Raw genomic sequence first — 27707 nt, forward strand, 5'->3', positions numbered from 1 at the left:
CAATCGATAAACTTTTTCCAAAAGGAAAAGTAAAAAAACAACTTTATAATAAACATAGGATTCTATGTTTATTATTAGTATTATTTATTACATTAAAATTAAAGGTTATGGTTTGTTTTATTTACAATTAGTTTTTTAGATTTTAAATAATTTCTTTTTACGAAATTGTTTTTGAATTAAATATATTGCGGTACTGATAACTACTGCAATGCAGAGTCCCATGATTGGATACCCTTGGTGTTGACTGTTTTGGAAATTTCTTGAATTGATAATCATTGTTGTGAGAGTAAGGGAGCATGCAAACCAAGTCTCGTATAACATTCTAGTGTTGGAGATGAATGGTTGAATTTTAATAATCAAGGCAATGTATACTAGCGATATGGCAAAGAGGATCAATGCATATTGAGATTCGTAAAATGGAAGGGTAGCTGACGACCATGTGAATAAAAAGGCGACACATTGTTTGGCGGCATCAAAGTATCGATGTGTCTTTTTAAAGTGAAGGAATAGTGGTCTGAGCATTATTCGTTTTCGGTAAAGCATGATTGGCAGTCCAAATGTGACAAAAATAATGATAAATACTGCCACAGTGACACTGGCGACATGTAAACTACCATAGCATTCAACCTCTTGATCGATGATGAGATATTTAGTGTCACCTACTGTTTTGCATGGAATGACAGTTGCCGAGAGATACGATAGTGGAGTGTAAAAAAGTAACAACAAACTATAGAATCTTTGTGGTAATTTGGCAGGACTATAAACAATACGTAATAATCTTCTTGTACGATTTAATATTGGTAAAATTAATGCCAAAAATATTGTACAAATAATTATTGATACACTTAATAAATATCTACATAGAAAAATAAATTAAAAAAATAATTAGATAAATCAATTAATTATAATTTTTTTTTTCAATTTTAAACTTACTTGGCAAGATAATTATTAAAGATTGAATTTGAAAATACACAAGAAGTTGGCCAAAAGTCTATTCTAAAATTGAAAATGGAGAAAAAGAAAAAGCTAATTTGACGCTCTCCTACGATGGCCAACAATTGAAGTGTAGTGATCATGGCAAAGATAATGGTTCTAGATGGAATGTTGATACGGGCAATGAAAATGGCCAATGCAAGATTGAATACAACATAGACAATGATGATAGCGACATTGTCGTGTGTGCATGGGTTGCAGACAATGAGAGATTTGGCTGTACCTTCTTGACATTGACCACAGAGAGGACCTTGGTGGTACTGTCTGCATCCACCAGTGATACAAACGGTTGGATCACACCTGTAAATATCGATTGGGATGTTTGAAATGGGAGTTTCAAACCAATAGCCTGGCAAAGGGGATATTTGGCCGGTTGGACAAGTGGTTTCGGGTGGACAAGTGTAGCATGTGACTCCATCGTATCCAATGGTTCCGACAGGGCAAAGAGTGCATATGCCATCCAAAATGTACTGTGTTTGGTTGAGGCATCCCACAATAGTGATATTGATAGTGGCCGAGACTACAGTTGCCAAGTCTGTGTCTAGTACCTCACCCTGCACCAAGTAAGTGTCACCAGGCTGACCATCAAGTGTGATGGAAAACTGAGTTTGACCCAAAAAGCCAATTGAATCTTTGGAAATGGTGGTAGGCGTGGTTGTATTTGTGGCGTTTGTGATGAGAAGACCAAACGAGAGATCGGGTCGATTGTTGACCGTCTGGTTGTACCGATCGACCATTTGAGTGGTGATGATGAATGGGATACCATGTTGAATAGTATTGTCTGAAATGTCGAATAAAATACCCATAATGTTGCTTGCCAAATTCTCGCCATAACTGGCTGAATTGGATTTGTAGATTGTGTTGTTGGAGATGGTGAGTATCGAGCTTTCCTCGTTGAATATACCTCCTCCACCACCCAATGCAAGGTTACCAGAAAAGTATGTCGACGTGTGGATGTGAATACTGGCATACTGGTCACTTGCCCAAATGGAACCTCCATCGTTAAAGGCAAACGTGTTTGTGAAATTACAATGTTCAAGGAAAATAAAACTTGTATCGGTTCCCGTAGAATGTGGTCTAAAGATGGAAATGGCACCACCATTGTACTGGTATGACGATAATCTAAGGTCTTGTGAATTTGTATAGTCTCCCAATTTAGCAATGGTCGATACAAAGACACAATTCTTGAGTGTCACCCATGGAGAATTTTTCAAAAATAATGATCCACCAGCAGTCGATGCACAACCATCAAATATTAAGTCCTCTCCCTCCAATCTAGATGTCTCTGCATAAATACAACCTCCTAAATGAGCTCCTCCAGATGTAAATGATGTATTTGAAATAAAAGCTGTAGTTTCATTTAAAAATATATCTCCTCCAATACCATAAATATTACTAAAAAAAAAAGAAAAAGAAAATATTATTAGTAAGAGAAATAATAATTTAATATTTTTAATATTTTTTTTTTTTTACCTATTATTAACAAAAATACAATTTGTAATATTGATATTTGAAAGTGAAGCTGAGAGAGTAGGTTTGTTGATACCAAGATTACCTGAAAAGAGACCATTTACAACTATAACATGACTGTTGTCTATTGTCATGTCTGAATAGGAACCATCATTGAGTGAGAAGAAGCTACCAAATTCAGCCGTTTCAATATAGACATTACTATTTTGTCCAATATCAATGATAGAGTCTGAAGCAGATGAATTGATAAACCTTGCACTGATTAGTGATCCAGTTGACCCATACAAACCGAGTGTAGGGGCTTGATTATTTGCAACAAATGTTGAATTTATGATTTTGAATTGACAGTGATTGAGTAGAATCGATGCAGCACTACTTGCAATATTCTCACTGACACGTGTATTAATAATCGTCAAAAAAGAGTCGGTGCAACGTATTACACTTGCACTTCTTCCATTATTTGAGACAAAATGTGAATTTATAATGGTCAATAGAGTACGATTGGAAACGTCCATGCCACCAATCACCGATCCAATGTTTTTGTAAAAGAGTGAACTTTCAAAGGTAACATTTGAATTTATGTACCGTCCAAGAGGTGCCCAACTGTTTGACAAGGATATCATTTGAGCGTTTGTAAAATAAATACGACTTTCTACCATCCAAATGGAACTATTCATGAGCGAGATGGACGATAAGCCAAAACGTAGATTCGACCAAGTACCACTAGACAATTGAATGTCAATGGCTGCGTCACTACCGAGAATATCTTGCATTGATATGTTGTTGAATTGTATTTTTGATGAAAAAATGTGAAAGGGATAGACACATGTTGTAATGTTGATGTCGTTGAGATTAGCATCCATGTTGGAGAGTGAGATGACTACCTGTTGCTCGAGCCCGCCTGAAAAGGTGAGACTCTGTCCCAACAACTCACCACCATCCAACGCCACATATTTACCAAAGTGGTTGTGCAAAAAGTACATGTTTGTGAGATTGTTGAACGAGCTAGAGCTCATCAAGAGATCGTATCCAGTGTTGTAGGTAAAGTTGACATTGGCCATCGTCAGTACCGCATTTTCCATAGAGAATAATGGGTATTGGTACCGAATCATATTCTGGTTGCCCTGATAGGAGCAGTTGGTGACAGTGACGGTACAGTAGCGAGACGAGAGAAACTGGGCAGAGTTGTTTTGAAACACGCCGTTGAGCAGAGTGACATCACTGTATGAACACTGCCCCAAAAAGTCGTATTGAGCATTGGTGAGTACCCAATTTTCGAGTTGTAGCACTGTTTTATCGGATATTGAAAAGAGTGGGTATTGCAGATTGGTGATGGCGACGTTTCGGATGATGACCGAAATGAAGCAACGATCGATAAAGAATAATGGGTAGGATGTGGGAAGAGGCGAGTCCATGGTCACATTGTCAATGATGACATTGTGAGACGTCCACAATTCAAAATTCATCGTGCTATTGATACCAAACACATTGGCAATGTTGGCATCACTACAATTCCTAAATTGAAACCGAATAGATTGCGAGTTTACAACGTTGACATTTCTGATTTGAAAGTTTGGACTTCCCGACACATCAAATCCAATCGTTCCAAAACTATTGAAAAATGTTGTGTTTTGTGCAATAAACTCTTGTGTTGTCACACTGACAAACAGCATTGAATCCATGTCTCCAGCCGTGTTGTTGATAAAGACAAAGCTGTCGACAAACTCGCCATACACCAATTCAACATTGTTAAAGTAGCTGTTTTGGAAGACACACCAACCTCCATAATACCGATTGTCACCATATTCATAGTTGATTTGTGCAACAGTCAGTACGGATCGAGGTAAATCGTAGCCATAAAAGCTGCTATTGTCGACCATCATATTACCACCATCCAAGCTAATCATTTGACAATTCGAAGTAACACTAGTAGTACCACTTGAAATGTTGAGTAGGAAGCGATTAAACTCAATCTCTCCCAACCTTACACAAAAAGCGGCTCGTGGCCCATAATCATAGGATAATGGTCTGTTGGGAATGGAAGTAACCGGTAAAATGATTGAAACGTCATTAAAAATAACTTTACTATTTTTTAAAACTGTTGCCAACTGACATTGGTATGCCGCGTCATCTACAGAGCCATTGGTCATTGTAAATCCACCGATTGTAATGACAGATGACATTAAAGGTAGTAATATTGGACATGTGTCTGGTCCCACTTGGTATGGATAGGGAGGTGGTTGAATAACAAATACAAAAGAGTATACACCTGTTATCAATGTATTATCACCAATGATTGATATATTTTTTCCACGTGAAAATATTGATTGACCCGATTCCAATTCATAATTGGTCAAAGCATCTACATAAATTGTCCTATCCTCTGCTATCCAATCAATTGCATGTTGTATAGTTGCAAATGGATATTCTATAGTTCCATTATTATTTAAATCATCTCCATTTATATTTGATACATAAATATTATAATCTAAAAAATATAAATTAAAATTAATAATTAATAATTGAATAATATTATTATTTGTTTTATATATATATATATATATATTTTACATACCAAGTAGAGTAGAGGGTTTTGTATAAATACTAATAAAATCAATTGCATAAATGATAGAGTCGGCACTTGAAGATAATAGAACGTTCCATTGAAATGTTATATTGTGTTTTTGACCATCTGCATATTTTGTAATGTCGAGTGATAGTAGAGAGTAGTCTGGTGTGCTTGTAATGTTGCAAGTTGTCGAATCAATCATGAATACATTGTTGTTAGAGTCTACCTTGACGAGGAATTGGTAGATTGTTGTTGGCGGGTTTCCTCCTTGGAGGATCTTGAATGCAAAATCGAGTGACAGCAGCGTATTGGGTTGTTGTCGTAGATCTGGTAGTGTCACTTGTTGACTTACATTGTATGATGTTCGTGGATAATACGATTCAAAGTCAAATAATAGCAAACGATAGCCTTCAAATGCATAGGCTGGTTTCTCTTGCATTTGAATCATTACATTTTGATCAAACCAATCATAGTCTGGTGATAATTCAAATCCCCAATTCTTTATAATCGTTTCTTGTTGTGGTTGTACCTCTAATAATTCAATATTACTAGAGTTTACATTGTTGTTGTTGTTAATATTATCTTCTATTATTATTATTGTTGTTGTTTCTGTTAAATGGTTGTTATTATTATTATTATTAATGTTACTAGTCGTCGTCGTCGTCGGTATTATATTGTTACAATAAGATATTGTAGGTGTAATTAAAAAGAATATAAATAAAATGTATATGTACAATGATGATGATAAAGATAAAGAAGATAAAGAAGATAAAGAAGATGAAAGAAATGAATAATTACCACCACTACATCTTTTCGTTTTAGTGGTTTCACTATCACACCTCCTGCTCCTCTTCTTCATTTTAGATTGTAGATGTATCTGGTTGTGAGTGTGTGTTGTGTTTAATCTATATATATATATATATCTGTTTAATGTGCGAATCCCTAATAATGAAGGGTTTCTGATGAGCTCATTGAACGCGGAAAATTCTTGAGAGCCCTGGAGTACTTTCTCTAAAAAACGCGTAAAAAAGAATACCATCACGAAAAAGTGTAGTTTTTAAAAAAGTTGCATTAAAATTATGATTTTTATTTAAAATAGATAGATAGTTTATAAACAGAAGAAGAGAACTAAAGGCAATTGTCCATTGTTTAGGGGTAAAAGGTGTACAGCTTAAATTCTCCAATACCAATGGACAATTGCATTTAGTATCAACCTGTTGTTGGCTGGTTCAAACAAAGAGGTCAAATTGACAAAAGGTCTTTAATCAATTCCCCTTTCTAAATATTTATAAAATTATTAATAATAAATATCAAATCTTTATTAATCCAATCTTTTTCTAGACCTAATCATGATAAAATTCTCACAATTGTTGAAAGAGCAACAACTGTATTGAGGATACAGTTTCGATGTTTAATGATTACTATTATGTTGAAAGAGTGTGATGTTTACTATTGCAAAGAATGAAGTATATTTTCAAGTTGAGCCATCTACAAAAAAACAGAAATTTAAATTAAATAGATGGGCAAAAAAATAGTAAATTTTTAATACTAACTTTTTGATGAGACTTGAATAAATAGTATTCATTTGAAACTTATAAATGAGACAAAGAAATGAATTGATGGTTATTATTGTATTATAAAAAAATATATTTCTATCCTATCCTATCTCTCTTTTATTATCATTATTTAAATTTTTATTTAATAAAAATGGAAATTGATCATACAAAACTAAAAGAAAGTTGTGTACATCAAATTACACAACTTTTCGTTCAAACATTGGAAAAGAATAGATTAAAATTTACAAACAACTTTTTCAATAATAATTATAATAACAGTGTAGCAGCACTAGGAGAACAAGTATACAATGATGCTAATCTCAACTATTTTCTACAACAACTAAAACTACAACTACGAAATACATCGATTGTTGCTTTGGATCAAGAAAAGACGTTTAGAGAATACAAGAAAAAGTTAGTGCTCCAAGGTGCGGACTATCACTTTTACGACGATGTCATTGACAGTGGTCAACTCTCTTACAATGACAAGAATCTTGATAGTGGTCCCATTCCTCTAATCTATCCAAACAACTGTATCATCACCAATAACAACGATCTTCAAAAATTAGCTGGTATTGACAGAACTCATCTTGTCCTAAATCCACGTGCTGCTTCAATCATTGAACAAATTCAAGGTCCTTTGGTTATTGTAAGTAGTTGGATTATAAAAGAGAAAAAGAAAGTTATGAATATTTGTATTTGTATTTGTATTTGTATTAATAACCTTTTATATGATTAGATATCAGTTATTGGACCATATAGAAGTGGAAAGAGTTATTTGTTGAATAGAATATTATCTAAAAAGGTTCCGAGAGGATTTGAACTTGGACATACGATGGAGAGTTGTACAATGGGTGTATGGATGTGGGGTATTCCTTTTAAACACTCTATCGTACGTCCAGATGGAAGAGAAGAAGAGGTGACTGTCATTCTTTTAGATACTGAAGGACTGGGTTCAACAAGTAAATCTACAACTGTTGAAAATGATAATCAAATCCTCTCACTATCAATGTTACTTTCTTCCAACATTGTCTACAACTCTACGTCGGTACCGACATATGCTGATTTTGATAAACTCTACTTTATCACCAAACTATCTCAATCGATTGTCGTTCGCAGAGGAGAGAACCAAAACTCTGACCAAGACAAGCAACACTTTGATCGATTCTTTCCAAATCATTTTAGTTGGGTGTTTAGAGATTGTCATCTCACTCCCTCCTTGGATGGAGGTATCACTGAATGTACTATGGAAAGATACATGGAAGAAAAGGTATTCCGTCCAGAAGACGTAACTGCAGATCTACTCGACCAAGAAAATGCTATTAATCGTAACCGTATTCGTCAATTCATTACAAATACATTCAAACGTTTCAATGCCTATACCATAACGGCACCAGGTCCTGAAGCTTTGCAATATAATATCGAAGATATTGAAAACCCATTCACATCACCTAAATTCCATACCGATGTTGCCAACTTTGTCAATTCAATCAAATCAAACCTTGAAATTAAAAAAGGTTTAAAAGAAGGTTCAAGAATGAATGGTTCTCGTACGTCTAAAAAGTTAACCAAAAAAAAAAGAAATAATCATTATAATTTATTAATTGTTATTTATTTTTCTTTTAAAAGAATTAATTGGACAACTTGGCATATATTTAGATGATATTAAAAATGGAAAATCTATAAATGTAGAATCAACATGGCATCAAACATTAAAACTTGGTTATGAATCAATTTTATTGGAAGCCGTTCAAGCATTTGAAAAGGAGATTAACAAACGTATTCCTTCATTACCAATCTCTCATCAAGAATTGATGGACCATTATCAACAATCAATCAAGATTTCCGATAAACTCTTTTCAAAGATTTTAGATTTGGATGCTGATTTACAATATTTTAAAAAATATTCTAAAAGATATCATGTATGTAAAAAAAATATATATTTTAAAATAGAATAAACTATACTTATTTATTAATATTTTTTTTTTTTTTTAGGATGAATGTGCAAAATTTAATAATTCAAATCAATTAATTGGAGGATTTTTATTATCTGTACAATTAAAAAACAATGAAGCATCGATTATTTATAATAGTAATGTTATTAGAATATTGGTAGAAACTATTATCAACCCGGTACTTGGTAATGTTGAAAGTCCAAATCATCAACAACTTGTAAGTGCACTACAATTGGTTGAAAAAGAGTATTTTGCCAAAGCAAAGGGTACAAAGATTGATGATATCTATAACAACTATCGTGTTGAAATTGATCAAAAGAGTCAAACTTTTCTATCCTATCTCAAACAAACCAATCAATTCAAAGATTCATTGGCCAATAGTGAGGCAGATCGTGAAGGCATGAGATTACAAAATAGTAAATTGATGCAACGTCAAAGAGATTTGGAGATTAACATCAAGACCAATCAAGAAGTATTCCAAACAAGACTCTCTCAAATGGAAGCATCAAAGAATGATTTACAACAGAGAATGAATCAAACAATCTTGACCAATGCCAACCAATACAATTCTCATATTCAACAACTTCAAGGTACCATCAATCATAATAACAATGTTGCTAATCAACAATATGCACAATACCAAAATCAAATTAATGGTCTTAATAATCAAATTGTTGATCTTCAAAATAGTCAATGCAGTGGTGGTGGTGGTGGAGGTTGTAATATTCTCTAAATAAATATTTATTATTATCTTTTTAATTGATTGGAGTATTTTGAACTTTTCTTAATTTTTGATTAAAATGTTTGGTTGCTGCCTTTTTTTTAATTAAAATAAAAGATCCAACTGCAACAGCAACCAAAGCGACTCCACCAACTACAACACCAACAATGATTCTCCAAGTAGTTGATTTTGAGTTTTGACAATCATCTTGGTTTTCATTACTCTTGTCAATTATTAATGGTGTAAAATCTGGATCTAATTGACATGATTGACATTGAGGTATATTGATTCCAATTAATACAATTGATTGATCATCTGAATTGTCAATTAGAGTCTGAGATATTAATTCTGTTTTTGAATAGGTCTTTCTACCATCTGATACAACAAAATCAATAAATCTACCATTAAATTGAATATTATCTTTTACCACTCTTAGGTATTGAATTGATTCTGATAATTTGTCCTTTGTAAAACTATTAATTGATTGTTTTTCACAATCAAACAAGATCGATTGATCATTATTAATGATTGATTTGAAAACAACTCGAAGTGTTGCAACATTTGATTGGTATGGCCAATATTTAATAGTAAATCCAACCTTGATTGCATTTGGTAAAAGAATTAATTGTGTACCACCAAATGTAATATTTCTCGTAATCAAAGAGAATGATATATCTGAAGATACCAAAAGAAATTGATACATTGAATTATTGCTGACAATATTATTTGTATCTAGTTGATAATTTGCAAATGTTGTAATATTATCACTATTGATTGAAACATTCCATATTTCACTAGACAATGACAATTCTTTAATTAATTGTCCATCATAATTAATTTCTTGAATTGAATAAATTTCAAAATCAAAATCTATACCATCAATATCAAAATTTACTGTTGGATTGGTTGTATTTGGTTTAATTGTTGTATTTGCAACTATAAATAAAAAATAAAAAGTAAAAGATATAAATAATTATAATTATTATTTTTTTTGTTTCTTTTTTTTTTCTATTTACATTTAGTTAGACAATTATCAATTTGATTATAATTTTCATTACATTGACAAATACCATTTTGGTCACATTGACCATGACCATAACAATTAAAAGTTTGTTCTTTGCAAAGATCTTGTGCAGATGTTCCATTATTATTATTGGCTGGTCCAAAATTTAATAAACTTGAAGACAAGAATTCCGATCCATTGACACTAACAAATAAAGTTGCTGGACCTGGAGGTGGAACTGATGAAAGAGTACATTGAATTAGGGTAATAAATGCATTATTTACAATACAATCGATGGAATCTGAAACTTTAACAATAACAGGTTCAAGTGAAATGGTAGCAGGTGATCCATAATTTCCATAAAGTTTTAAAATTCTTCCTTCAATTGTATAATTTACTGATGTTACTGTTGGATAATCTAAAAAAATAAAAAAAAATAAAAAATAAAAAGATAATAAGAAATGTTTTAGAAAGTAAGAAAACTATTTAATAACCTACAAGCTAAAGAAAAAAAAAAAGAATAAAATATTAATATTAATATTTATAAATTTTTATATATTTGTTTTTGTTTTTTTTTAATTTTACCAAAAATTGAAGTAAGAGTATGATCTAAATAATCATTTTTAATATTAAAATAGAAAAAGGGAGATAATGGAAGTAGAAGTGTATCTTTTGGAAAAGTACAAGTAATACTATCGGCAGTATGACCTATAACATTACAAGATATATTTTTCTGTGTGATTGTAATTGTATAGTTTAGATAGGTGTTTCTAAACAATCGAATGTATAGTTCAGGGTCACCAACTGTCTTTAGACGAACACCAACACTGTTTAAAATATATCCTGCCTCTACAAGTGTAAATGTGTAATTTTTTCCTGCAAATGGGATGGAAACGGGATAAGGTGGACCCGTTTTAAAGGTGGAAGTATATATAATCTGTTTGTTTGGTATAGCAGGTGAACCAATAGGATACCCCCATCCTAGATTGTTACCATGGACCGAATACACTCGATTTTTAGAGACAAGATTAAAACTATCAAATGTTACATTACAAACAAATCCTGGTGGCACTGTCAAGGGGAAATCAATATTTGGATTACCATCTCCAGCATAACAATAAAAACAATCTGGGATTGTACCAATCTGACCAACATTTTTAACCATTACAATTAAAAACTGACACCATTGTTGAGGAACATCTCCAATATAAAGATTTGGACTATTTAATAGACGTAAATGAAAATCTTTTTGGTTTGCAAAATTAACCAATGGAAAATTTGACATACTACAATTTCTAATTTCTCTATAGAAAAAAGATAGTAAAGATAGTTATTATTAGTTTAATATTAAATTATTATTATTTTGTTTTTGCGTATCATACAACACAGTCATTGAATTGGGTGGTATTAATTGGTTTGAAAATACTAATTTTACATTGTTTTGTATGACCAAAGAAGTTGTTGCTTGAGGAAATCTGCTAAATGGCAATTCACTTAATAATTCAGAATCAAACCTCCTAAAAATTAAAATTAAAAATAAATATATTATATTATTATTTTTCTTTTTTTTAACATACATTGTACGTAAATTTTTGTACTTTGATAAATCAACTGATGAAAAGTTAAAGTATCCTAAGAGTTGAATATCTTGGAGATTATCACAATTATCACCCAATATAAATTCCATTGGAGCTGAATCTTGTGCAGAAATTAAACTATATTAAAATAAAAAATTGTTATTGTTCATATTAATCTATCTTTTTCTTTCTTTTTTTTTTTTTATGTTTTAATTACAGGTTTGAAATATTTAAACTATTGATAATAACTTGAAGTTTACTAGCACTATTAATATTGAGATTCAAGCCTGTCAAGGATGGGAATGAATTGGTGCCAACATTGATAACAAATGGCGATAATGGTTGTATTTGTAGAATTAATGTTTTAATATTTGGTAGATGAATGGAGGGATCAATACCAATATAATTTAATCTACCCGAAATGGAGATTAAAGATGCAACACTATTATTGAAAAAGGTTGGAATTGACTTTAGATAGGCATTTGTAAATTGTCTAAAAAAAAATAAATAAAAAAATAAAATATATAAGAGAGAGAGAACATAAAAATGTATAGATATATATATAAAGTGATACTTGCATCTTTTGTAAATTTGGTAAATTGTTTGGAAAGTCTGATGGAACAATAGAAATGGATATATCTGATAAAATTCTTTTTTTGTTTACAAATAAATGATTATTATTATTATTAGTCTATCTTTTGATAATACGATTATTTTTTTTGATTTACTTACAAAATCTCAGAGAGTAAAGGTAAATTTTTTAAAAGTACAAGGGAATTTAAACTTGCATTTTGTGGACCTGTATCAGAATAGGATTGATAGTATTCTAATTTTGGGAAATCAAATTGTAAAAGATTGGGGTCTGGGTCTCCTGAAATTGTATTTCCTGTTATCATCTCTCTAAAAAAAAAGAGACACAAATAATCAAATTGTTAACAAAAATACTATGTATTTTAGTAGTAGTTTACTACTCTACTGCCTCTACTACTTACATTCTTTTAATATTTGTGATTCCTGTTGTTTGATCGGTTACGCATGTAACCATTGTAGAATAGGTACCATTGCAAATGCTTTGATCAAATGGAAGTTTTAGTTTGTATTGTTTGGTGACCCATTCAATTGATTTTACTAAAATGATGAGCGTGATTTAAAAAGTAGTTTGTCATTAATATATATATGCTACATCTACAACTGATCTAAAGTTTTACATACATTCTGAAACTGTTAAATCTGCTCTTGTTAAATTGATGTTATTGAATAGTAGTGATACAAATAGAAATAATAAAACAACACACATGTTATTATTGTGGTTATTGTTTTCTTTTGGTGGTCTTTTATGATTCATGTCAAGAATTTTGTTTTTACTATTTGAAAAACGATGATTTATCTCTATCTCTATTTCTATTTTTCTAAAGAATGTAATGGGCAAAGAACTAACCTCGGTATAGTTTGTGAACTTGATAAAATCATGATTTTCTTTTTTCAGTGAAATATCTCAAGTCGACGTCACAAAACACGTCGGTCAGATCCCCAACAATCGATGATTTTGCGTTTTAGTCTTTTTCGATAGGCCCTAAAAGAACTTGACAAATATTATTCTTTCACCAAAAATCTATCACTACTACGACCCTTTGTTGAATTTGATAGAAAAGAGTGATGGGTAAAAATTTAGAATAACATATATTTTTTAAAAAATTCCCGGTCAGGACCATTATAAACTTAACAAACTGAGCTAACAAGGCACTTGATGTTCCAAAACTAAAAAAAAGATAAGTATAGGATATAAAAAATACTAAATTTTAGTGTGAAAACCTTAAATATCCCCAAAAAAAAGCAACAGGGCTAAAATTTTCTTTTTTGGTTGCGAAACAAGAAATATCATCTGAGCACACAAGGCTGGGTGAGCCAAACAACAAAAAACATAAGTAAAAAAAAATAAAATAATCCAAATTTTAGTGGGGAAACCTTAAAAATCGTCAAAAAAAGCTTTTTTTTTTAAGCATCTCATTTCGTGGCATCCACCTGTAGGGTGGAGCACTACTCTTTCGATTGCGAAGTTTTATTGATTGAAGTCTTTGTTTGACCAGCAATGGGAACTGAGTTTCCAAAGAAGAAACAAGTCCAATCTGTTTTTTGGGGTGCCAAATGTCTGTTCTATTTCCATCCAAGCAAAAATGGCAAGTCTTGGTGGGAGCTATTAGTTCTATTTGTTCATCAATACGACGGGAAACTTCTTTACCTGTTGAATCGAGGGGGGCTGAACGGTTCTGTGAGTTACGATCCATAGTTCTTTTGTCAGATTAGGAGATGGAGGAAGGAGCGAGATATTTTTTTTTGTTATTTTTTTTATTTTTTTTCTTTTTGGTGATCTTTGATATAGGCAGTGCTTGTGCTCGCTCGCGCCCCTTATTTATAATAATGATAATGATATAAATAATTGAACAAGGGGGCACACTAGGGCAATTAGTTGTGGCTTTTAGTGAGTGTGAAAAGAAATAGTAATGTTGATAAAAGATAGTTGAAGATAGTTGATGATTGAGTGAAGTTCTATAGTACTCTATACGTAATTCTCTGTTTCTATCTCTTTCTCTCTATTACAGAAAAATTCCAAACTCGCTGAAATTTTCCATTGAAACAAAAAATTTTCCATTGAAACAAAAAATTTTCCATTGAAACATCCAAGCCTTGTTAGCTCAGTTGGTAGTAGCGTAAGACTGAAGATCTTAAGGTCGCTGGTTCGATCCCGGCACAAGGCAGCCCAAAAGGCATCTGTTTTGATCTTTTTTTTGCTGCCGCTGCCTCTTATCCAAGTTTTTTCATGATATTCTGGTAGTAGACACAATTCCCTACATTTTTATCCAATTTTTATCAATTTTCACCAAAACCACACCACTAAAACATGTTATAGAAAAAAACAATCACTGGAAAAAAGCATCCAGAACAAGGCATCATCCTTTGTTTTTTTTTGCATGTGGCTGCCTCTGATCCAAGTTTTTTTATGATATTCTGGTAGTAGACACAATTTTCTTTTTTTTTATTAGGGATATCCCTAATAAAATATTATAACTCACCAAACAATAAAAAAATAACAATGGTGAATGCAAAGAAAAAAAAACACAAGACTAGCTTTCGAAGGGTCAGAGCATTACATATTTTTTAAAGCCACTTGTTTGAAGATCTAAAAAAAAATGGAAAATATCGATACTCACGCCCTGCAAAGATTGGATTTTTTTTATTAAAAAAACAGATATTTTATTTTTTACTTCCGATCATGATCCTAAAAAAAGCAACAAGTTCACGTCATTGTAAAAACCAATACAAGAAAGAAAAAAGAGATAGATAAAAAGTATAAAAATTAGTACCTACTACTAGTATACTCATGTCCAAACAGATATCTATATTTATTGTTTTTATTTTATTTTTTATTTTTCATTCATCAGCTTTAATACCATCATCTGAATGTAAGTTTAATCTTAATCTAAAAATATATTGTTTGGTTGTTGAAGTAGATAGAGATAAATTTAACTTTTTATTGTTACCTATATATATAGTGGCATCAATTCAATTTTTAATTCAACAATATGGACAGATTCATTTACCACAAGATCAAAGTATATGTAATGGATCATTTACTGAATTTATTACTTGTCAATTAGATATAGGTACCGGAGAAGATCATTTTACATCTTTGTATGTCTTTTTACCTATCAATTATTTTTTAAAAAACTATAACATTTTTTTTTGTTTTTTATAGAAAAATGACAAAACCATTTTCACCGGATCTTGGATTCCCAGATTACAATATTTTAAAATTTGACTTTCCAAAATTAACTACCCTTGTTATCTATCAAACAGGAAATGTAAAGAATACAACATTAAACATTTTAGATAGATTAACTGATCTTCCTTTATTAGGTATGGTCTTGTAAGTAAACAAAAGTTTTGGAAAGTAAAAAATGATGATTTAATTTTAACAAGATTTTTTATTTATTTAAATAGTATTACAAAAGATTATTCAATTGATTCAATTCCAATTGGTTTTCCAAAGAATTTACCAAATCTAAAGATTTTGTAAGTAAAAAAAAAATAATATGTTATATTAAAGTATTGATTATTCATTTTGTTTGTTTTTAGCTCAATCATTGATTCAATTCAAAAGCTTAATTTCCAAGGATTTTTCAACAACTCCAATATAGAAGGACTCAGTCTAAGTGGAGTTAGATTTTCATCATTTGCACTCGATTCATCATATTATTTACCTAGATTAAAACAACTTGATTTACATATCATAGTGGATACTCCAATATCAATAGACATGCAGTCATCATCATTTCCATCTATTCAATCTTTGTAAGTGAAATGAAAAAAAAACAAAAAAAAAGATAATTGATCTATTAACATTTATAATTGTCTATAGATCAATTAAAACATTTGGTTCTAAAAGTAATATCAATTTAAATATGCAATCACTATGGGAATTGTATATAGATAATGATGTATCTCTATCAAGTTTGTCTCTTGGTAATTTAAAAAATTTAAACACTATTGATTTAAATGGTCAAACTACAATAGCAGGAAATATGACAAATTTACTTGGTTTAGATAAAGCGTAAATATAAAAGAAAAAAAAAGGATTCAATACAATTAAACTAAAAATCTTTTCTATTTTTTTTAGAACGATTAATATTAATTCTCTAACGACCTATCCATTCTCAATGTTTCCACCAAACTTGTCAACATTTATTATGAGAAATTCAAGTTGTTTATTAATACCAACCATTCCACTTCCACCTAGTCTTCTTTCATTGTCAGTAGTTTTAAATAATTAAATATTTTTTAGTTTATTAATTTTTTTCTTTTTTTCTTTAGTGAACTATCAAATAACCTTTTATTAGCTGGAAGTGTACCATTTTCAACTATATTTGGAGATTCAAGACCAAACTTTAAAGTTGATTTATCATTTAACCCAAATCTAAATGTTGGTATTGTTCCAAATAATTGGTGTGAATATGGAGGTGTAAATCTTCAAAACACAATGGTATCTTCAGTTCCAGATTGTTTTTTATGTTATTATGGAAATGGTGATCCAAATATCCTAGTACCAATTATTCCTCCACAAAATTTCGTTTGTAGTATGTAAAAAATCAATAGAATTGATCAAAGTTCTTTTCTAACTTTTTCTCTTTTCTAGATATTACATTTACAAGTTTAAATTTATTTTCATCAATGGGAAAATTTAATTTAATTGGTAATTTGATTGGGTTTGGGTATCCAAATGCACAGGCTCTTGTACCAAATAGAGCACTTGTATATAATGTACCAAACAATCAATATATTGTAGGACCACCAAGAGACTATAATATATCATTTTATTCAATGGGTGGTAAAAATGTAACCTTTTCAATGGTTGAAGTTTATTTTTCCGTTGCAAATGCTACCGTTGTAGGAAATGTAAATAGACAATTGGTATTGGAATTTTCTTATTTTAATTCATACCTACCACACTTTGTACAATTTAATCAAGGTACTGTAAATTGTACAAGTATAAATCAAAATGCAACACATCTTGTTTGTTCAATTCCAAACTCTTTGGTTTTAGAACCAACCTTTATGTATAATCTAAGAAATGAAATAATTCAATTCAATCTAGAGGCTACCTATGAACCAAAGGATAATCCACCAATAGTTACATCAACAGATTATTCAATGGAAACTCAAACTTTAGAATTGTATGGAACTTTTGGACCACTTTTCAACTTTCCTTTGATTATAAAAGTATCAAATTTAACTTGTCGAATTGTAACGTCATCGGTATCACTGATGAAATGTGAATTGGATACAGTTCCAAAACCTGGACCAGCAACATTATTTGTTAGTATTGGAGGTTTTGATTTTATATCTTCAAGTTTATTATATTTTCAACCAAATAGTGATAATAGTGGTTCAAGTACAACAACTACAACATCATCTACTACTGGAGGAAGTAAAGAAACACCTCAACAAATATGTTCAAGATTAACATATAATTGTTATGGACATGGACAATGCGATAATAATGGTATTTGTCAATGTAATGAAAATTATAATCAAATTGATAATTGTTTAACTAAATGTAAAGATAACAAAAAAAGAAACAAAATAGAAATATAAAACTTTTATTTACTTTTTTTTTTTTTAATTTTTTTATAGATATAAATACAACAATTAAACCAAATACAACCAATCCAACAGTATCATTTGATATTGATGGTATTGATTTTCAATTTGAAATTTATTCAATTCAAGAATTGGATTATGATGGTTCAATTTTACAAGAGTTGTTATTAACAAATCAAACATGGAATGTTTCAATCAATACTGATAATATTACAACTTTTGCAAATTATCAACTTTTCTTGGGCAATGATTCAATTTACGAAACACTTTTGGTATCTTCAGATTTATCATTCTCTTCGATAGGTCGAAATGTAATATTTGGTGATACAGAGTTGGTATTAGTACCAAATGCAATCAAGGTTGGATTTTCTATTTCAAATTGGCAATATCAATCAAATGTTGCAACACTTAGGGCCGTATTCAAATCTATAATCAATAATAATCAAACAATCTCTGTTGATTGTGATAACCAACAACAATCAATTGATAGTTTTACAAAGGATCAATTATCAGAATCAATTCAATACCTAAGGGTGGTAAAAGATAATATTCAATTTAATGGTCGGTTTATTGATTTTGTATTATCTGATGGTAGAAAGACCTATTCAAAAACAGAATTAATATCTCTTACACCAACTAATAATGATCAATCAATTGCATTAATTGGTATCAACTTGCCTCAATGTAAATCATGTCAATTGGATCCAGATTTTACACCATTAATAATTGAAAAGAATAATGATAATTGTTCATCACCATCAAAAACATGGAGAATCATTGTTGGTGTTGTAGTTGGTGGAGTTGCAGTGGCAGCAGTAGCAATTGGTACAATCATTTTAATTAAAAAGAAAGTTGCCAAAAAACATTATGAAAGTAAACTAAACAAATTAAATGTAAATTAAACAAATAAAAAAAAAAAAAAAAAACCTACTTGTAATATATTATAAATTTAAAAATACAAACATATCTATCTTGTTTATTCAGAGGAACTTTTATTTAATTTATGTAATTGATTGTTGTAATGTTTTTTTGATGCTTTCTTTTTAATTAAAATGATTGCACCAATTGCAACAGCAGCCAAACCAACACCACCAACTACAACACCAACAGCAATTTTCCAAGTGTTTGATGGTGATGAACAATCATTACTGTCATTTTCAATTAATAATGGTGTAAAATCTGGATCCAATTGACATGATTGACATTGAGGCAAGTTGATTCCAATCAATGCAATTGATTCATCTGAACTGCTGTCACTAGGTGTCATAGATATTAATTCTGTTTTAGAGTATGCCTTTTTACCATCTGATAATACAAAATCAATAAACCGACCATTAAATTGAATATTATCTTTGATAAATCTCAAGTATTGAATTGATTCTGATAATTCATCCTTTGTAAAGCTATCGATTGATTGTTTTTCACAATCAAATGTGATTGATTGATCATTGTTGAGGGTAGATTTAAATACTACTCGAAGTGTTGCAAGGTTTGATTGGTATGGCCAACGATTGATAGTAAATCCAATCTTGATTGCACCAGGTGCAAGAGCCAATTGAGTATCACCAAATGTAACATTTCTTTTCATAGAAGAGAATGAAATCTCTGAAGATACCAAAAGTGATTGATACATTGAGCTATTATTTCCCAATAATAATTGATAATCTACAAAAGTTGTAATATAATTGGTTGAAATGGAAACATTCCATGTTTGATTTGTTAATAACAACTCTTTCAATATTGAACCATCATAATCCAATTCTTGAATTGAATAAATTTCAAATTGAAAATCTATACCATCAATATCAAATGATACTGTTGGATTGGTTGCATTTGGTGTTATATTTGTATTTATATCTAAAAAAAATAAATAAATAAATAAAATAATAAATTAATAAATAATGTTATGTTATTTCTATTTCTTTTTTTTTTCTATTTACATTTTGTTAAACAATTATCAATTTGATTATAATTTTCATCACATTGGCAAATACCATTAATATCACAATAACCATGACCATAACAATTATATGTTAATCTTGAACATACTTGTTGATTTGTTTCTCCTCCATTTGTTGTTGTACTTGAACCAGTTGTTGAACCATTATTATTATTATTATTATTTGGGAAATATAATAAATTTGATGAGGTAAATTCTAAACCACCAATATTAACAAATAATGTTGCTGGTCCAGGTTGTGGAATTGAATCAAGATTACATTTAATAAGTGATGAACTGATTATATCAATTTTACAATTGATAGTATTGGATACAGTAACAATACTCAGTGGATTAATAGGTCCATAATTTCCATACAATGTCAATGTTCTATTTTCTATAGTATAATTTGCAGATGTTACTGTTGGATAATCTAAATAAATAAAAAAAAGTTAATATCTATCTATCTATATTTGTATCCAAAAAAAATAAAAAAAGAACCTACAATCTAAAAAAAAATATCTTTTGTTAATTATATATAAATATTATTTATGATTATATTACATACTAAAATTATTACTAAAATGATCTTGATAATATTGATTATAAACTTTAAATTTATAGGATGGAGAGATTCTAGTAGTATTTGGGAATAAACAGGTTAAACTACTTGGTGTTTGGTTGATGACAGTACAATTGGTATTCGAGTCTGTAAACAGTACACTATGATTGAGATATGAATTGAATGCACTAAATTGAACCTGTAATTTGTGAGTACCATTGGCACTGAGAAGAATACTTGAAAAGTAGGCATCAATGGCGGCTTCAACTATCGAAAATGTTACATTCTTTGCACCCAATGGATAAAACGTTATATTATAGTCTCTTGGAGGACCAGTAAAATATGTTTGGGTGAATCTAATTTGTTTGTTTGGAATAAATGGAAATGCTTTTGGATTACCATATCCATACCCAATATTATTACCTTTTACAATAAATACTCCAAAAATTGAATATAAATTATAACTATCAAATGTTATATCTACAAATATAAAAAAAGGTTAAAATAAATTAAATCAAATATATATATATATGTTTTTTGACATACCACAAATAAAACTAGAAGGAGGGGCAACAGGTACTTTAATTTTTGGATTATTATCACCATAGTAGCAATAGAAACAATCAGGAACCGATGATATAGTGGTATTTTCAAGATTGACTCTTGAATACTCACACCAACTATCTGGAATATCAATTTGCAAATTAGGATTGTTTGATAGATCCAATTCAAATACACCATTTATATTTTGAAATATTTCAATTGGGAATCTATTTATAAGATTATTGTTTTTCATATCACTAAAAATAAAAAATAAAAAAGGTAAATATTAAAACAAATATTTAATTGTTTTTTGTAACATACAATATTGTGAGCGATGAAGGAACTGGGATAGTTGGAAGAGAACTTGCAAAATTAGCATTATTCAATTTGAATGTTGTTAGAGCTGAAGGAAATGCTGTAAATGGGTAGGTTGTAAGTAAAGGTATATCTATTCCCCTAAAATAATAAATAATAGAATAGAAATAAAATATTTAGTACAAATGATTAATTAATATAAAATTAATATTTACATTTCAGATAAAGATAAGAATTCTTTAAAATCAGTACCAGGGAGAATAAATTGACCCATCAATTCTAGAGTCTTTAATCCAGTCAGGTTTCCAAGTACAAGGAGTGAAGGAGTGGACATGACACGGACGATATATCTAGATACGAATTAATAAAGAAAATTAGTTATTTTTATATATATAGTAATTTCCTTTTTTCAAGTACATACACTGTCTCGATGACCTTACTATTCACAATAAAGGTTGTATTATGTAATGATAAAAGAGTCATACTAATTAATTTTAAAACAATGGAAGAGAGGGTTATTATTTGTGATCAAGATACATTAAAATAGTAAAAGACATACAGATATTTTAGAGATGGGAATGACTTTTCTTGAATGTCAATAGTGATTGGAGGTAGCGAAGTGATTGATAATACAACAGCCTTTAAATTTGGTAGATTGAGTGTAGAGTCGATTGTAATGTTACCAAAAATAACACCATCCAAATCAATGGCAGATGCAATCGAGTTGTTAAAGAATGTTGGACTGTTAATTGAAAGGTATGGTGGACTGCTGATCAATCTAAAGAGAATAAAAGATAAATATTAATTAATATTCTCTTTCAAAACTCGACCAACTAGTAATTTACATACATTTTATCCAAAGCTGGCAAGTTGTTTGGAAAATTAAAAGGAATATTTTTAATCGAAGAGTCATTTGTCAATCTAAATAAAATATTATATTAATATTGATTGATACTTTGGTTAATCAATCAATCAATCAATCAATCTCTCCTTTTCTTTTTAATACATACTCTAATTTAGTTAAGGTTGGCATATTCCAAATACGATCCAAGATATTCAAGTCTGGGTTCTTTGTTCCATCAGCAATGATAGACAATGAAGCCAACTTTGGAAAATCTAATTGTTGTAGATTGGGATCGGGTTGTCCCATCAAGTCAGAATAAGATTGAGATATATGACTTGAAAAGGGTAACAATCAAAGAAAAAAAGGGTTAGTATAAAGATATAGTGATATAATAATATAATCCTTGGTTTGTACAAAACATAACATACATTTCAGTAATATGGTCTACACCAGGTGTAATAGGATCCTGTTGACATTTGACAGCACTGATATAAGATCCATTGCAAATGGTTTGATCAAGAGGTAACATACTTTGTCCATATTGCAATATCAAGAATTGAATTGATGCCACTATATATATAGGTAGGTAGTGAGATATAAACAAATAATTAGTATACAACCCAACAACTTAATGAAAAATATAAAATAATAATAATGAAATCTTACATTCAGAGGGTGATAGTAATGCAAATACTGTTGTACAAAATGCAACCAATAAAAAAAGTATAGATTGTATAATCTTTATCATGATCGTATTATTATTATTATTATATTTGTTTTTGTTTAGTAGTAAGCAAACAAGCAAGCAATTTACTACTAACTACTTGTTGTTGTTGACTCCATTTAGCTACCATCTTTTAATCACGTGATAGATACTTTCATTGATCTTAACCACTAGATAATACGGGGTTTATAAAAATGAAGGAAAGATCTTTGTTACCCTTCTAAAAAAAGATGGGGCCATCTTTGAAATTGAATGTAGTGTACACCCGTAAATATCGCCCTTTATTTTATTTAAATTGATTTAATTTTTGGGCCATATCTTTATGATATTTATGGCTTTTTACTTTCTTTTTAATTAATATTACAGTCGCTATTGTCAGGGCTACTAATCCAATACCTCCTGCTACCGTACCAACAATGATTTTCCATGTGTTTGATTGTGATGAACATTCATTATTATCATTATTCTTGTCAATTAATAATGGTGTAAAATCTGGATCTAATTGACATGATTGGCATTGAGGTAGATTGATTCCAATTAATACAATTGATTGTTCATCACCATTGGTATTGTCATTAGTTGGTGTTAGAGATATTAATTCTGTTTTTGAATATGTCTTTCTACCATCAGACAATACAAAATCAATAAACCGACCATTAAATTGAATATTATTTTTTACAACTCGAAGGTATTGAATTGATTCTGATAACTCTTCTTTTGTAAAACTATCAATTGATTGTTTTTCACAATCAAACAAGATTGATTGATCATTATTCATGATTGATTTGAATACAACTCGGAGTGTTGCAAGGTTTGATTGGTATGACCATCCATTGATTGTAAATCCAATCTTGATTGCATTTGGAGCAAGAACCAATTCAGTATCACCAAATGTAACATTTCGTTGAATTGATGAGAATGATATATCTGAAGATACCAAAAGTGATTGATACATTGAATCATTACCCAAGATAAGTTGATAGTTGGCAAGTGTTGTAATATTATCAGTATTGATTGAAACATTCCATGTTTGATTTGTTAATAACAACTCTTGTAAAATTGAACCATCATAATCCAATTCTTGAATTGAATAAATTTCAAATTGAAAATCAATACCATCAATATCAAATGATACTGTTGGATTGGTTGTATTTGGTTTAATTGTTGTATTTATATCTAAAAAATAAATCAAAAAAAAAAGTAAATAAAAGTTTTATATTTCTATTTTGTTTTTTTTTTATACTTTACATTTAGTTAAACAATTATCAATTTGATTATAATTTTCATCACATTGACAAATACCATTAGTATCACAATAACCATGACCATAACAATTATATGTTAATCTTGAACATTTTTGTTGAGGTGTTTCTCCTCCGTTTGTTGTAGTTGAACCAGTTGTTGAACCATTATTATTATTTGGTTGGAAATATAATAAATTTGAAGATGTAAATTCAAAACCTCCAACACTGACAAATAATGTTGCTGGTCCAGGTTGAGGTGTTGAAGCTAATTTACATTGTAAAGTTGTTTCATTAATCGATGTAGCATTACAATTAATAGTACCAGCTACAGTTACAATCAATGGTGTAAAATCTGGTGGACCATAATATCCATAAAATGTCAATGTTTGATTATCTGATAAATAATCTGCTGATGATACAATTGGATAGTCTAAAAATAAATATTAACATTAGTATCTTATCAATCTATTCCTTTCTCTCTTTATTTAATACATACAAACTAAATTTACAGTTGAAATGATTGAATGATATTGATTAGATATATTCAAAGATAGGTTTGGTGAAATTGGGGTGGTTTTTGGGAGTAAACATGTAAGAGAATTTGATGTTTGATTGAATACTGTACAAATAGTGTTGGACTTTGTAAATTGTACTAGGTGAGTGAGGAATGAATTAAAATAACTAAATTGGAGATACAAATGGCTATCACTGCCGCTCCTACCAATCGAGCTTTTTTCGAGAAACATACCAGCCTCGACCATTGTAAATGTTACATTTTTTGTACCCGAGGGGTAGAATGTTAAATTGTATGGTCGAGGGGGACCAACCACATACGAGTCCAAAGTATACTGAAGCAATCTATTTGGAACAATAGGTATTGCAATATTTGGGTATCCCCAACCAATATTTTTACCCTCTACAAAAAATACCTTCATAATTGATACCAAGTTATATCTAACAAATGTAATATCTAAATAAATAAATAGTAAATTTAAATTTAGTTAGCAAGTGAGTGAGAGAGGAGAATCATTTTGTTTTAATTAAATTTTTAATACATACTACAAGTAAAAGGTGGTTGAGGAGCAGCAGCAGTACCAATCTTGATTGAGGTATCACCATTACCATAATAACATTGAAAACATTCTGGAGCAGAGTTGACAATTGTATTTTCAACATTGACCATACCAAACTGACACCAATACTCTGGAATATCACCAACTACAAGATTTTGGTTGTTGTCAAGACCCAATTTAAATCCAGTTGGTGCATTCTGAAATACTGTATGTGGTAGGTTTCCAACTAAATCACTATTTGATAAGATACTAAAAGAAATATGAAAACAAGTTAGACATTAATATTATTAATTTTTTAATTATATTTTTTTGAAATACTTACAAGGTAGTAAGATTAGAGGGAATGGGAAGAGTTGGCAATTTAGTATTAAAGGATGCACCTGAAATTGTCAAAGCTTCCAATGCAGTTGGAAATGCAGTAAAAGGATACGAATTTAATGATGACATTGATAAATATCTATAGATATATAAATATATATTTGAATTAGAATAATAAGTTTAAAAACATTATATTATTCAAATACATACATATTTTTTAAATGTATACAATCTTTGAGATCACCAGTAAATGTTATTGAACCACTTAATTGGATATTTTCCAATGAAGAATTTAGATTTGGTCCTATAATCACATTAGATGATCCAAATGATCTATTGATACTCCTAATAATAATAATAATAATCACGAATAGATTAGTATACAAATGACTTTTAGTTTGTTTTTTGTTTTCTATCTAAAAAACATACAATCCTTTGATTTTAGAAGAATTGACAGTTATAACGCTAAGAAATCCTTCAATTTCTAATCCACTATAGTATTTAAAAATATATTAAATTAATATTGATTCAATAAGTTATTGAACAATTTATAAATGTACATACATAAATTCCAATAAAGGGAAGGAATTTGATTGAAAGTTTAGATTAATGGGTGGATTGGCTATTAAGGCCAAACCTTGAAGCTTGGTTAGTTTTGGTAAATAAAGAGATTCGTCGATTGTTACGCCACTAAAAATAACTTGATCAAATTTTAAGACCGATATATTAGAGTTGTTAAAAAATGTGTTACTATAAATTTCGTCTTGAATATCAGATATGGCAAATTCCGATAGCGCAGGTAAATTCTTTGGGAACAGAGAAGGAATAGATGATATTGTTTCATCTCCACCAATTCTAAAAAAACAATTAATTAATTAATAAGTCAACAAATGGTGTAGTCTAAAACTAATGAAACTTACAATATTGTTTTGAGTAGTGGAAGATCAGACAATAGATCCAAAATATTTATACTTGCATTCTGGACTCCATTGGTCGGTGAAATTAACAAAGAAGTTAACTTTGGTAGATCTAATCTTTGAAGACTTGCATCTAGATTTGACAAGCTTACATATGTTTGATTAAAATTCCTACAATTTGTTTTAGAAAAAAAAAAAAAAATTAATCAAAAAGAAGAATCTCTTTGAAAAGATAAAGATGAAAGATTCATTCTACATACACCGCAGAGATATGGTCTACTCCATTTGAATCGGTTGTACAAAAAACCCAACCAGAATATGTTTTATTACAAATGGATTGATCCATTTGAGGTAATTGACTCTGTCCATACTGTTGAATCAAAAATTGAAGTGATGCCACTAAAGCAAAGTATAGTAGTGAGATATAAGATAAATAAATAGGTAAATGATAAAATCTACCAATAATAATATATTATTTAATGAAATCTTACATTCTGATGATGGTAACAATGCCACTGAACCGATAATAACAAGAGATAGTATAATAAATACTCTTGTTAAAATAAATATAAATGGTTTCATTATTACTACTGTGTGCTAACTAACAACTAATAAACTACAATTATTATTATTATTATTAACTACCTGTGTGATAGAAATACAATAATGATGGTGGAATGTCGCGCAGAGGATGGATGTACGATGGAATAACAAAAAAGATCTTTGACCTACGGACTACCCTTACAGGTCGAGCCCGTCTACCGTTAAATATCCCATGCCGTAAATTGTGGCATGATTCCTTGATTTACGGCATGGGAATTCTACATAAAAAAATATCTTCTTGGTACCAGCCGATCCGTCACGGATGACGGATGGGCAATACGAGCCCTTCAACTTTCAAAAGATGAAAGAAGATATCTCGAAAATAGTACCTGCCAACTTCATTCTTTTCTTTACATGTTAAGACAATCAATTATCTCTCTGTAACACTCTGAGCTAGGGAAATGAGAGTGTTGAAGATTAATGTAATATGTAATGAGATTAATGCGTCTGAAATATCTTGTCTTGGTAAGGGTTGTTTAGTCTGGTAAATCAGATACATGTAATACAAGTGGTCATTCAACCAATGCAGCAACCATAACCACAGCTCCTCTGTTGTTGTAATTAAAAGACGCGAACAAGCGTTTAATCGTCATTGTGTATTTAAATATATCAAATTTTCTTTAAA

The 27707-nt window shown here is 30.0% G+C and overlaps 7 protein-coding genes and 1 non-coding gene across 8 annotated transcripts; 3 read left to right on the forward strand and 5 right to left on the reverse strand.

The window, feature by feature from the left end:
* Positions 1–135: 135 nt before the first annotated feature.
* Positions 136–3326, reverse strand: DFA_08811 (uncharacterized protein; the record flags this gene model as incomplete). The annotated part of the gene is made up of 3 exons (XM_004356242.1): positions 136–856; positions 934–2388; positions 2467–3326. 3 exons carry the CDS (start codon positions 3324–3326, stop codon positions 136–138), a joined length of 3036 nt encoding a protein of 1011 aa, XP_004356295.1.
* A 142-nt stretch (positions 3327–3468) lies between these two features.
* DFA_08812 (uncharacterized protein) lies at positions 3469–5891 on the reverse strand (the record flags this gene model as incomplete). Its single annotated transcript, XM_004356243.1, has 3 exons — positions 3469–3587; positions 3944–4951; positions 5039–5891. 3 exons carry the CDS (start codon positions 5889–5891, stop codon positions 3469–3471), a joined length of 1980 nt encoding a protein of 659 aa, XP_004356296.1.
* An 848-nt stretch (positions 5892–6739) lies between these two features.
* On the forward strand, positions 6740–9276 carry DFA_08813 (uncharacterized protein; the record flags this gene model as incomplete). Its single annotated transcript, XM_004356244.1, has 4 exons — positions 6740–7237; positions 7328–8138; positions 8218–8510; positions 8584–9276. 4 exons carry the CDS (start codon positions 6740–6742, stop codon positions 9274–9276), a joined length of 2295 nt encoding a protein of 764 aa, XP_004356297.1.
* Positions 9277–9338: 62 nt separating this feature from the next.
* Positions 9339–13314, reverse strand: DFA_08814 (EGF-like domain-containing protein; the record flags this gene model as incomplete). The annotated part of the gene is made up of 11 exons (XM_004356245.1): positions 9339–9358; positions 9487–10200; positions 10281–10685; positions 10853–11571; positions 11650–11784; positions 11845–11982; positions 12062–12337; positions 12577–12744; positions 12837–12972; positions 13057–13253; positions 13283–13314. The coding sequence occupies 11 exons, from the start codon at positions 13312–13314 to the stop codon at positions 9339–9341; spliced, it is 2940 nt and encodes a 979-aa protein (XP_004356298.1).
* Positions 13315–14526: 1212 nt separating this feature from the next.
* DFA_08815 lies at positions 14527–14600 on the forward strand. Its single transcript has one exon. It is a non-coding gene; the product is annotated as a tRNA-Phe (tRNA).
* A 342-nt stretch (positions 14601–14942) lies between these two features.
* Positions 14943–18902, forward strand: DFA_08816 (uncharacterized protein; the record flags this gene model as incomplete). The annotated part of the gene is made up of 11 exons (XM_004356246.1): positions 14943–15012; positions 15285–15305; positions 15396–15534; positions 15599–15769; positions 15844–15915; positions 15979–16194; positions 16262–16453; positions 16520–16651; positions 16714–16976; positions 17036–17956; positions 18034–18902. The coding sequence occupies 11 exons, from the start codon at positions 14943–14945 to the stop codon at positions 18900–18902; spliced, it is 3066 nt and encodes a 1021-aa protein (XP_004356299.1).
* A 74-nt stretch (positions 18903–18976) lies between these two features.
* On the reverse strand, positions 18977–23057 carry DFA_08817 (uncharacterized protein; the record flags this gene model as incomplete). The annotated part of the gene is made up of 12 exons (XM_004356247.1): positions 18977–19857; positions 19941–20372; positions 20508–20981; positions 21048–21301; positions 21366–21500; positions 21575–21709; positions 21781–21843; positions 21919–22137; positions 22209–22280; positions 22370–22537; positions 22632–22773; positions 23018–23057. The coding sequence occupies 12 exons, from the start codon at positions 23055–23057 to the stop codon at positions 18977–18979; spliced, it is 3015 nt and encodes a 1004-aa protein (XP_004356300.1).
* A 156-nt stretch (positions 23058–23213) lies between these two features.
* DFA_08818 (uncharacterized protein) lies at positions 23214–27675 on the reverse strand (the record flags this gene model as incomplete). The annotated part of the gene is made up of 16 exons (XM_004356248.1): positions 23214–24103; positions 24176–24601; positions 24668–24852; positions 24920–25029; positions 25101–25141; positions 25231–25493; positions 25567–25701; positions 25773–25907; positions 25992–26054; positions 26127–26417; positions 26535–26612; positions 26740–26878; positions 26971–27032; positions 27225–27300; positions 27328–27373; positions 27604–27675. The coding sequence occupies 16 exons, from the start codon at positions 27673–27675 to the stop codon at positions 23214–23216; spliced, it is 3012 nt and encodes a 1003-aa protein (XP_004356301.1).
* Positions 27676–27707: the final 32 nt, after the last annotated feature.

Source organism: Cavenderia fasciculata (assembly GCF_000203815.1).
Source record: "Cavenderia fasciculata unplaced genomic scaffold Scf_ET2XIPL01COFD4-5, whole genome shotgun sequence".
NCBI lineage: Eukaryota > Evosea > Eumycetozoa > Acytosteliales > Cavenderiaceae > Cavenderia > Cavenderia fasciculata.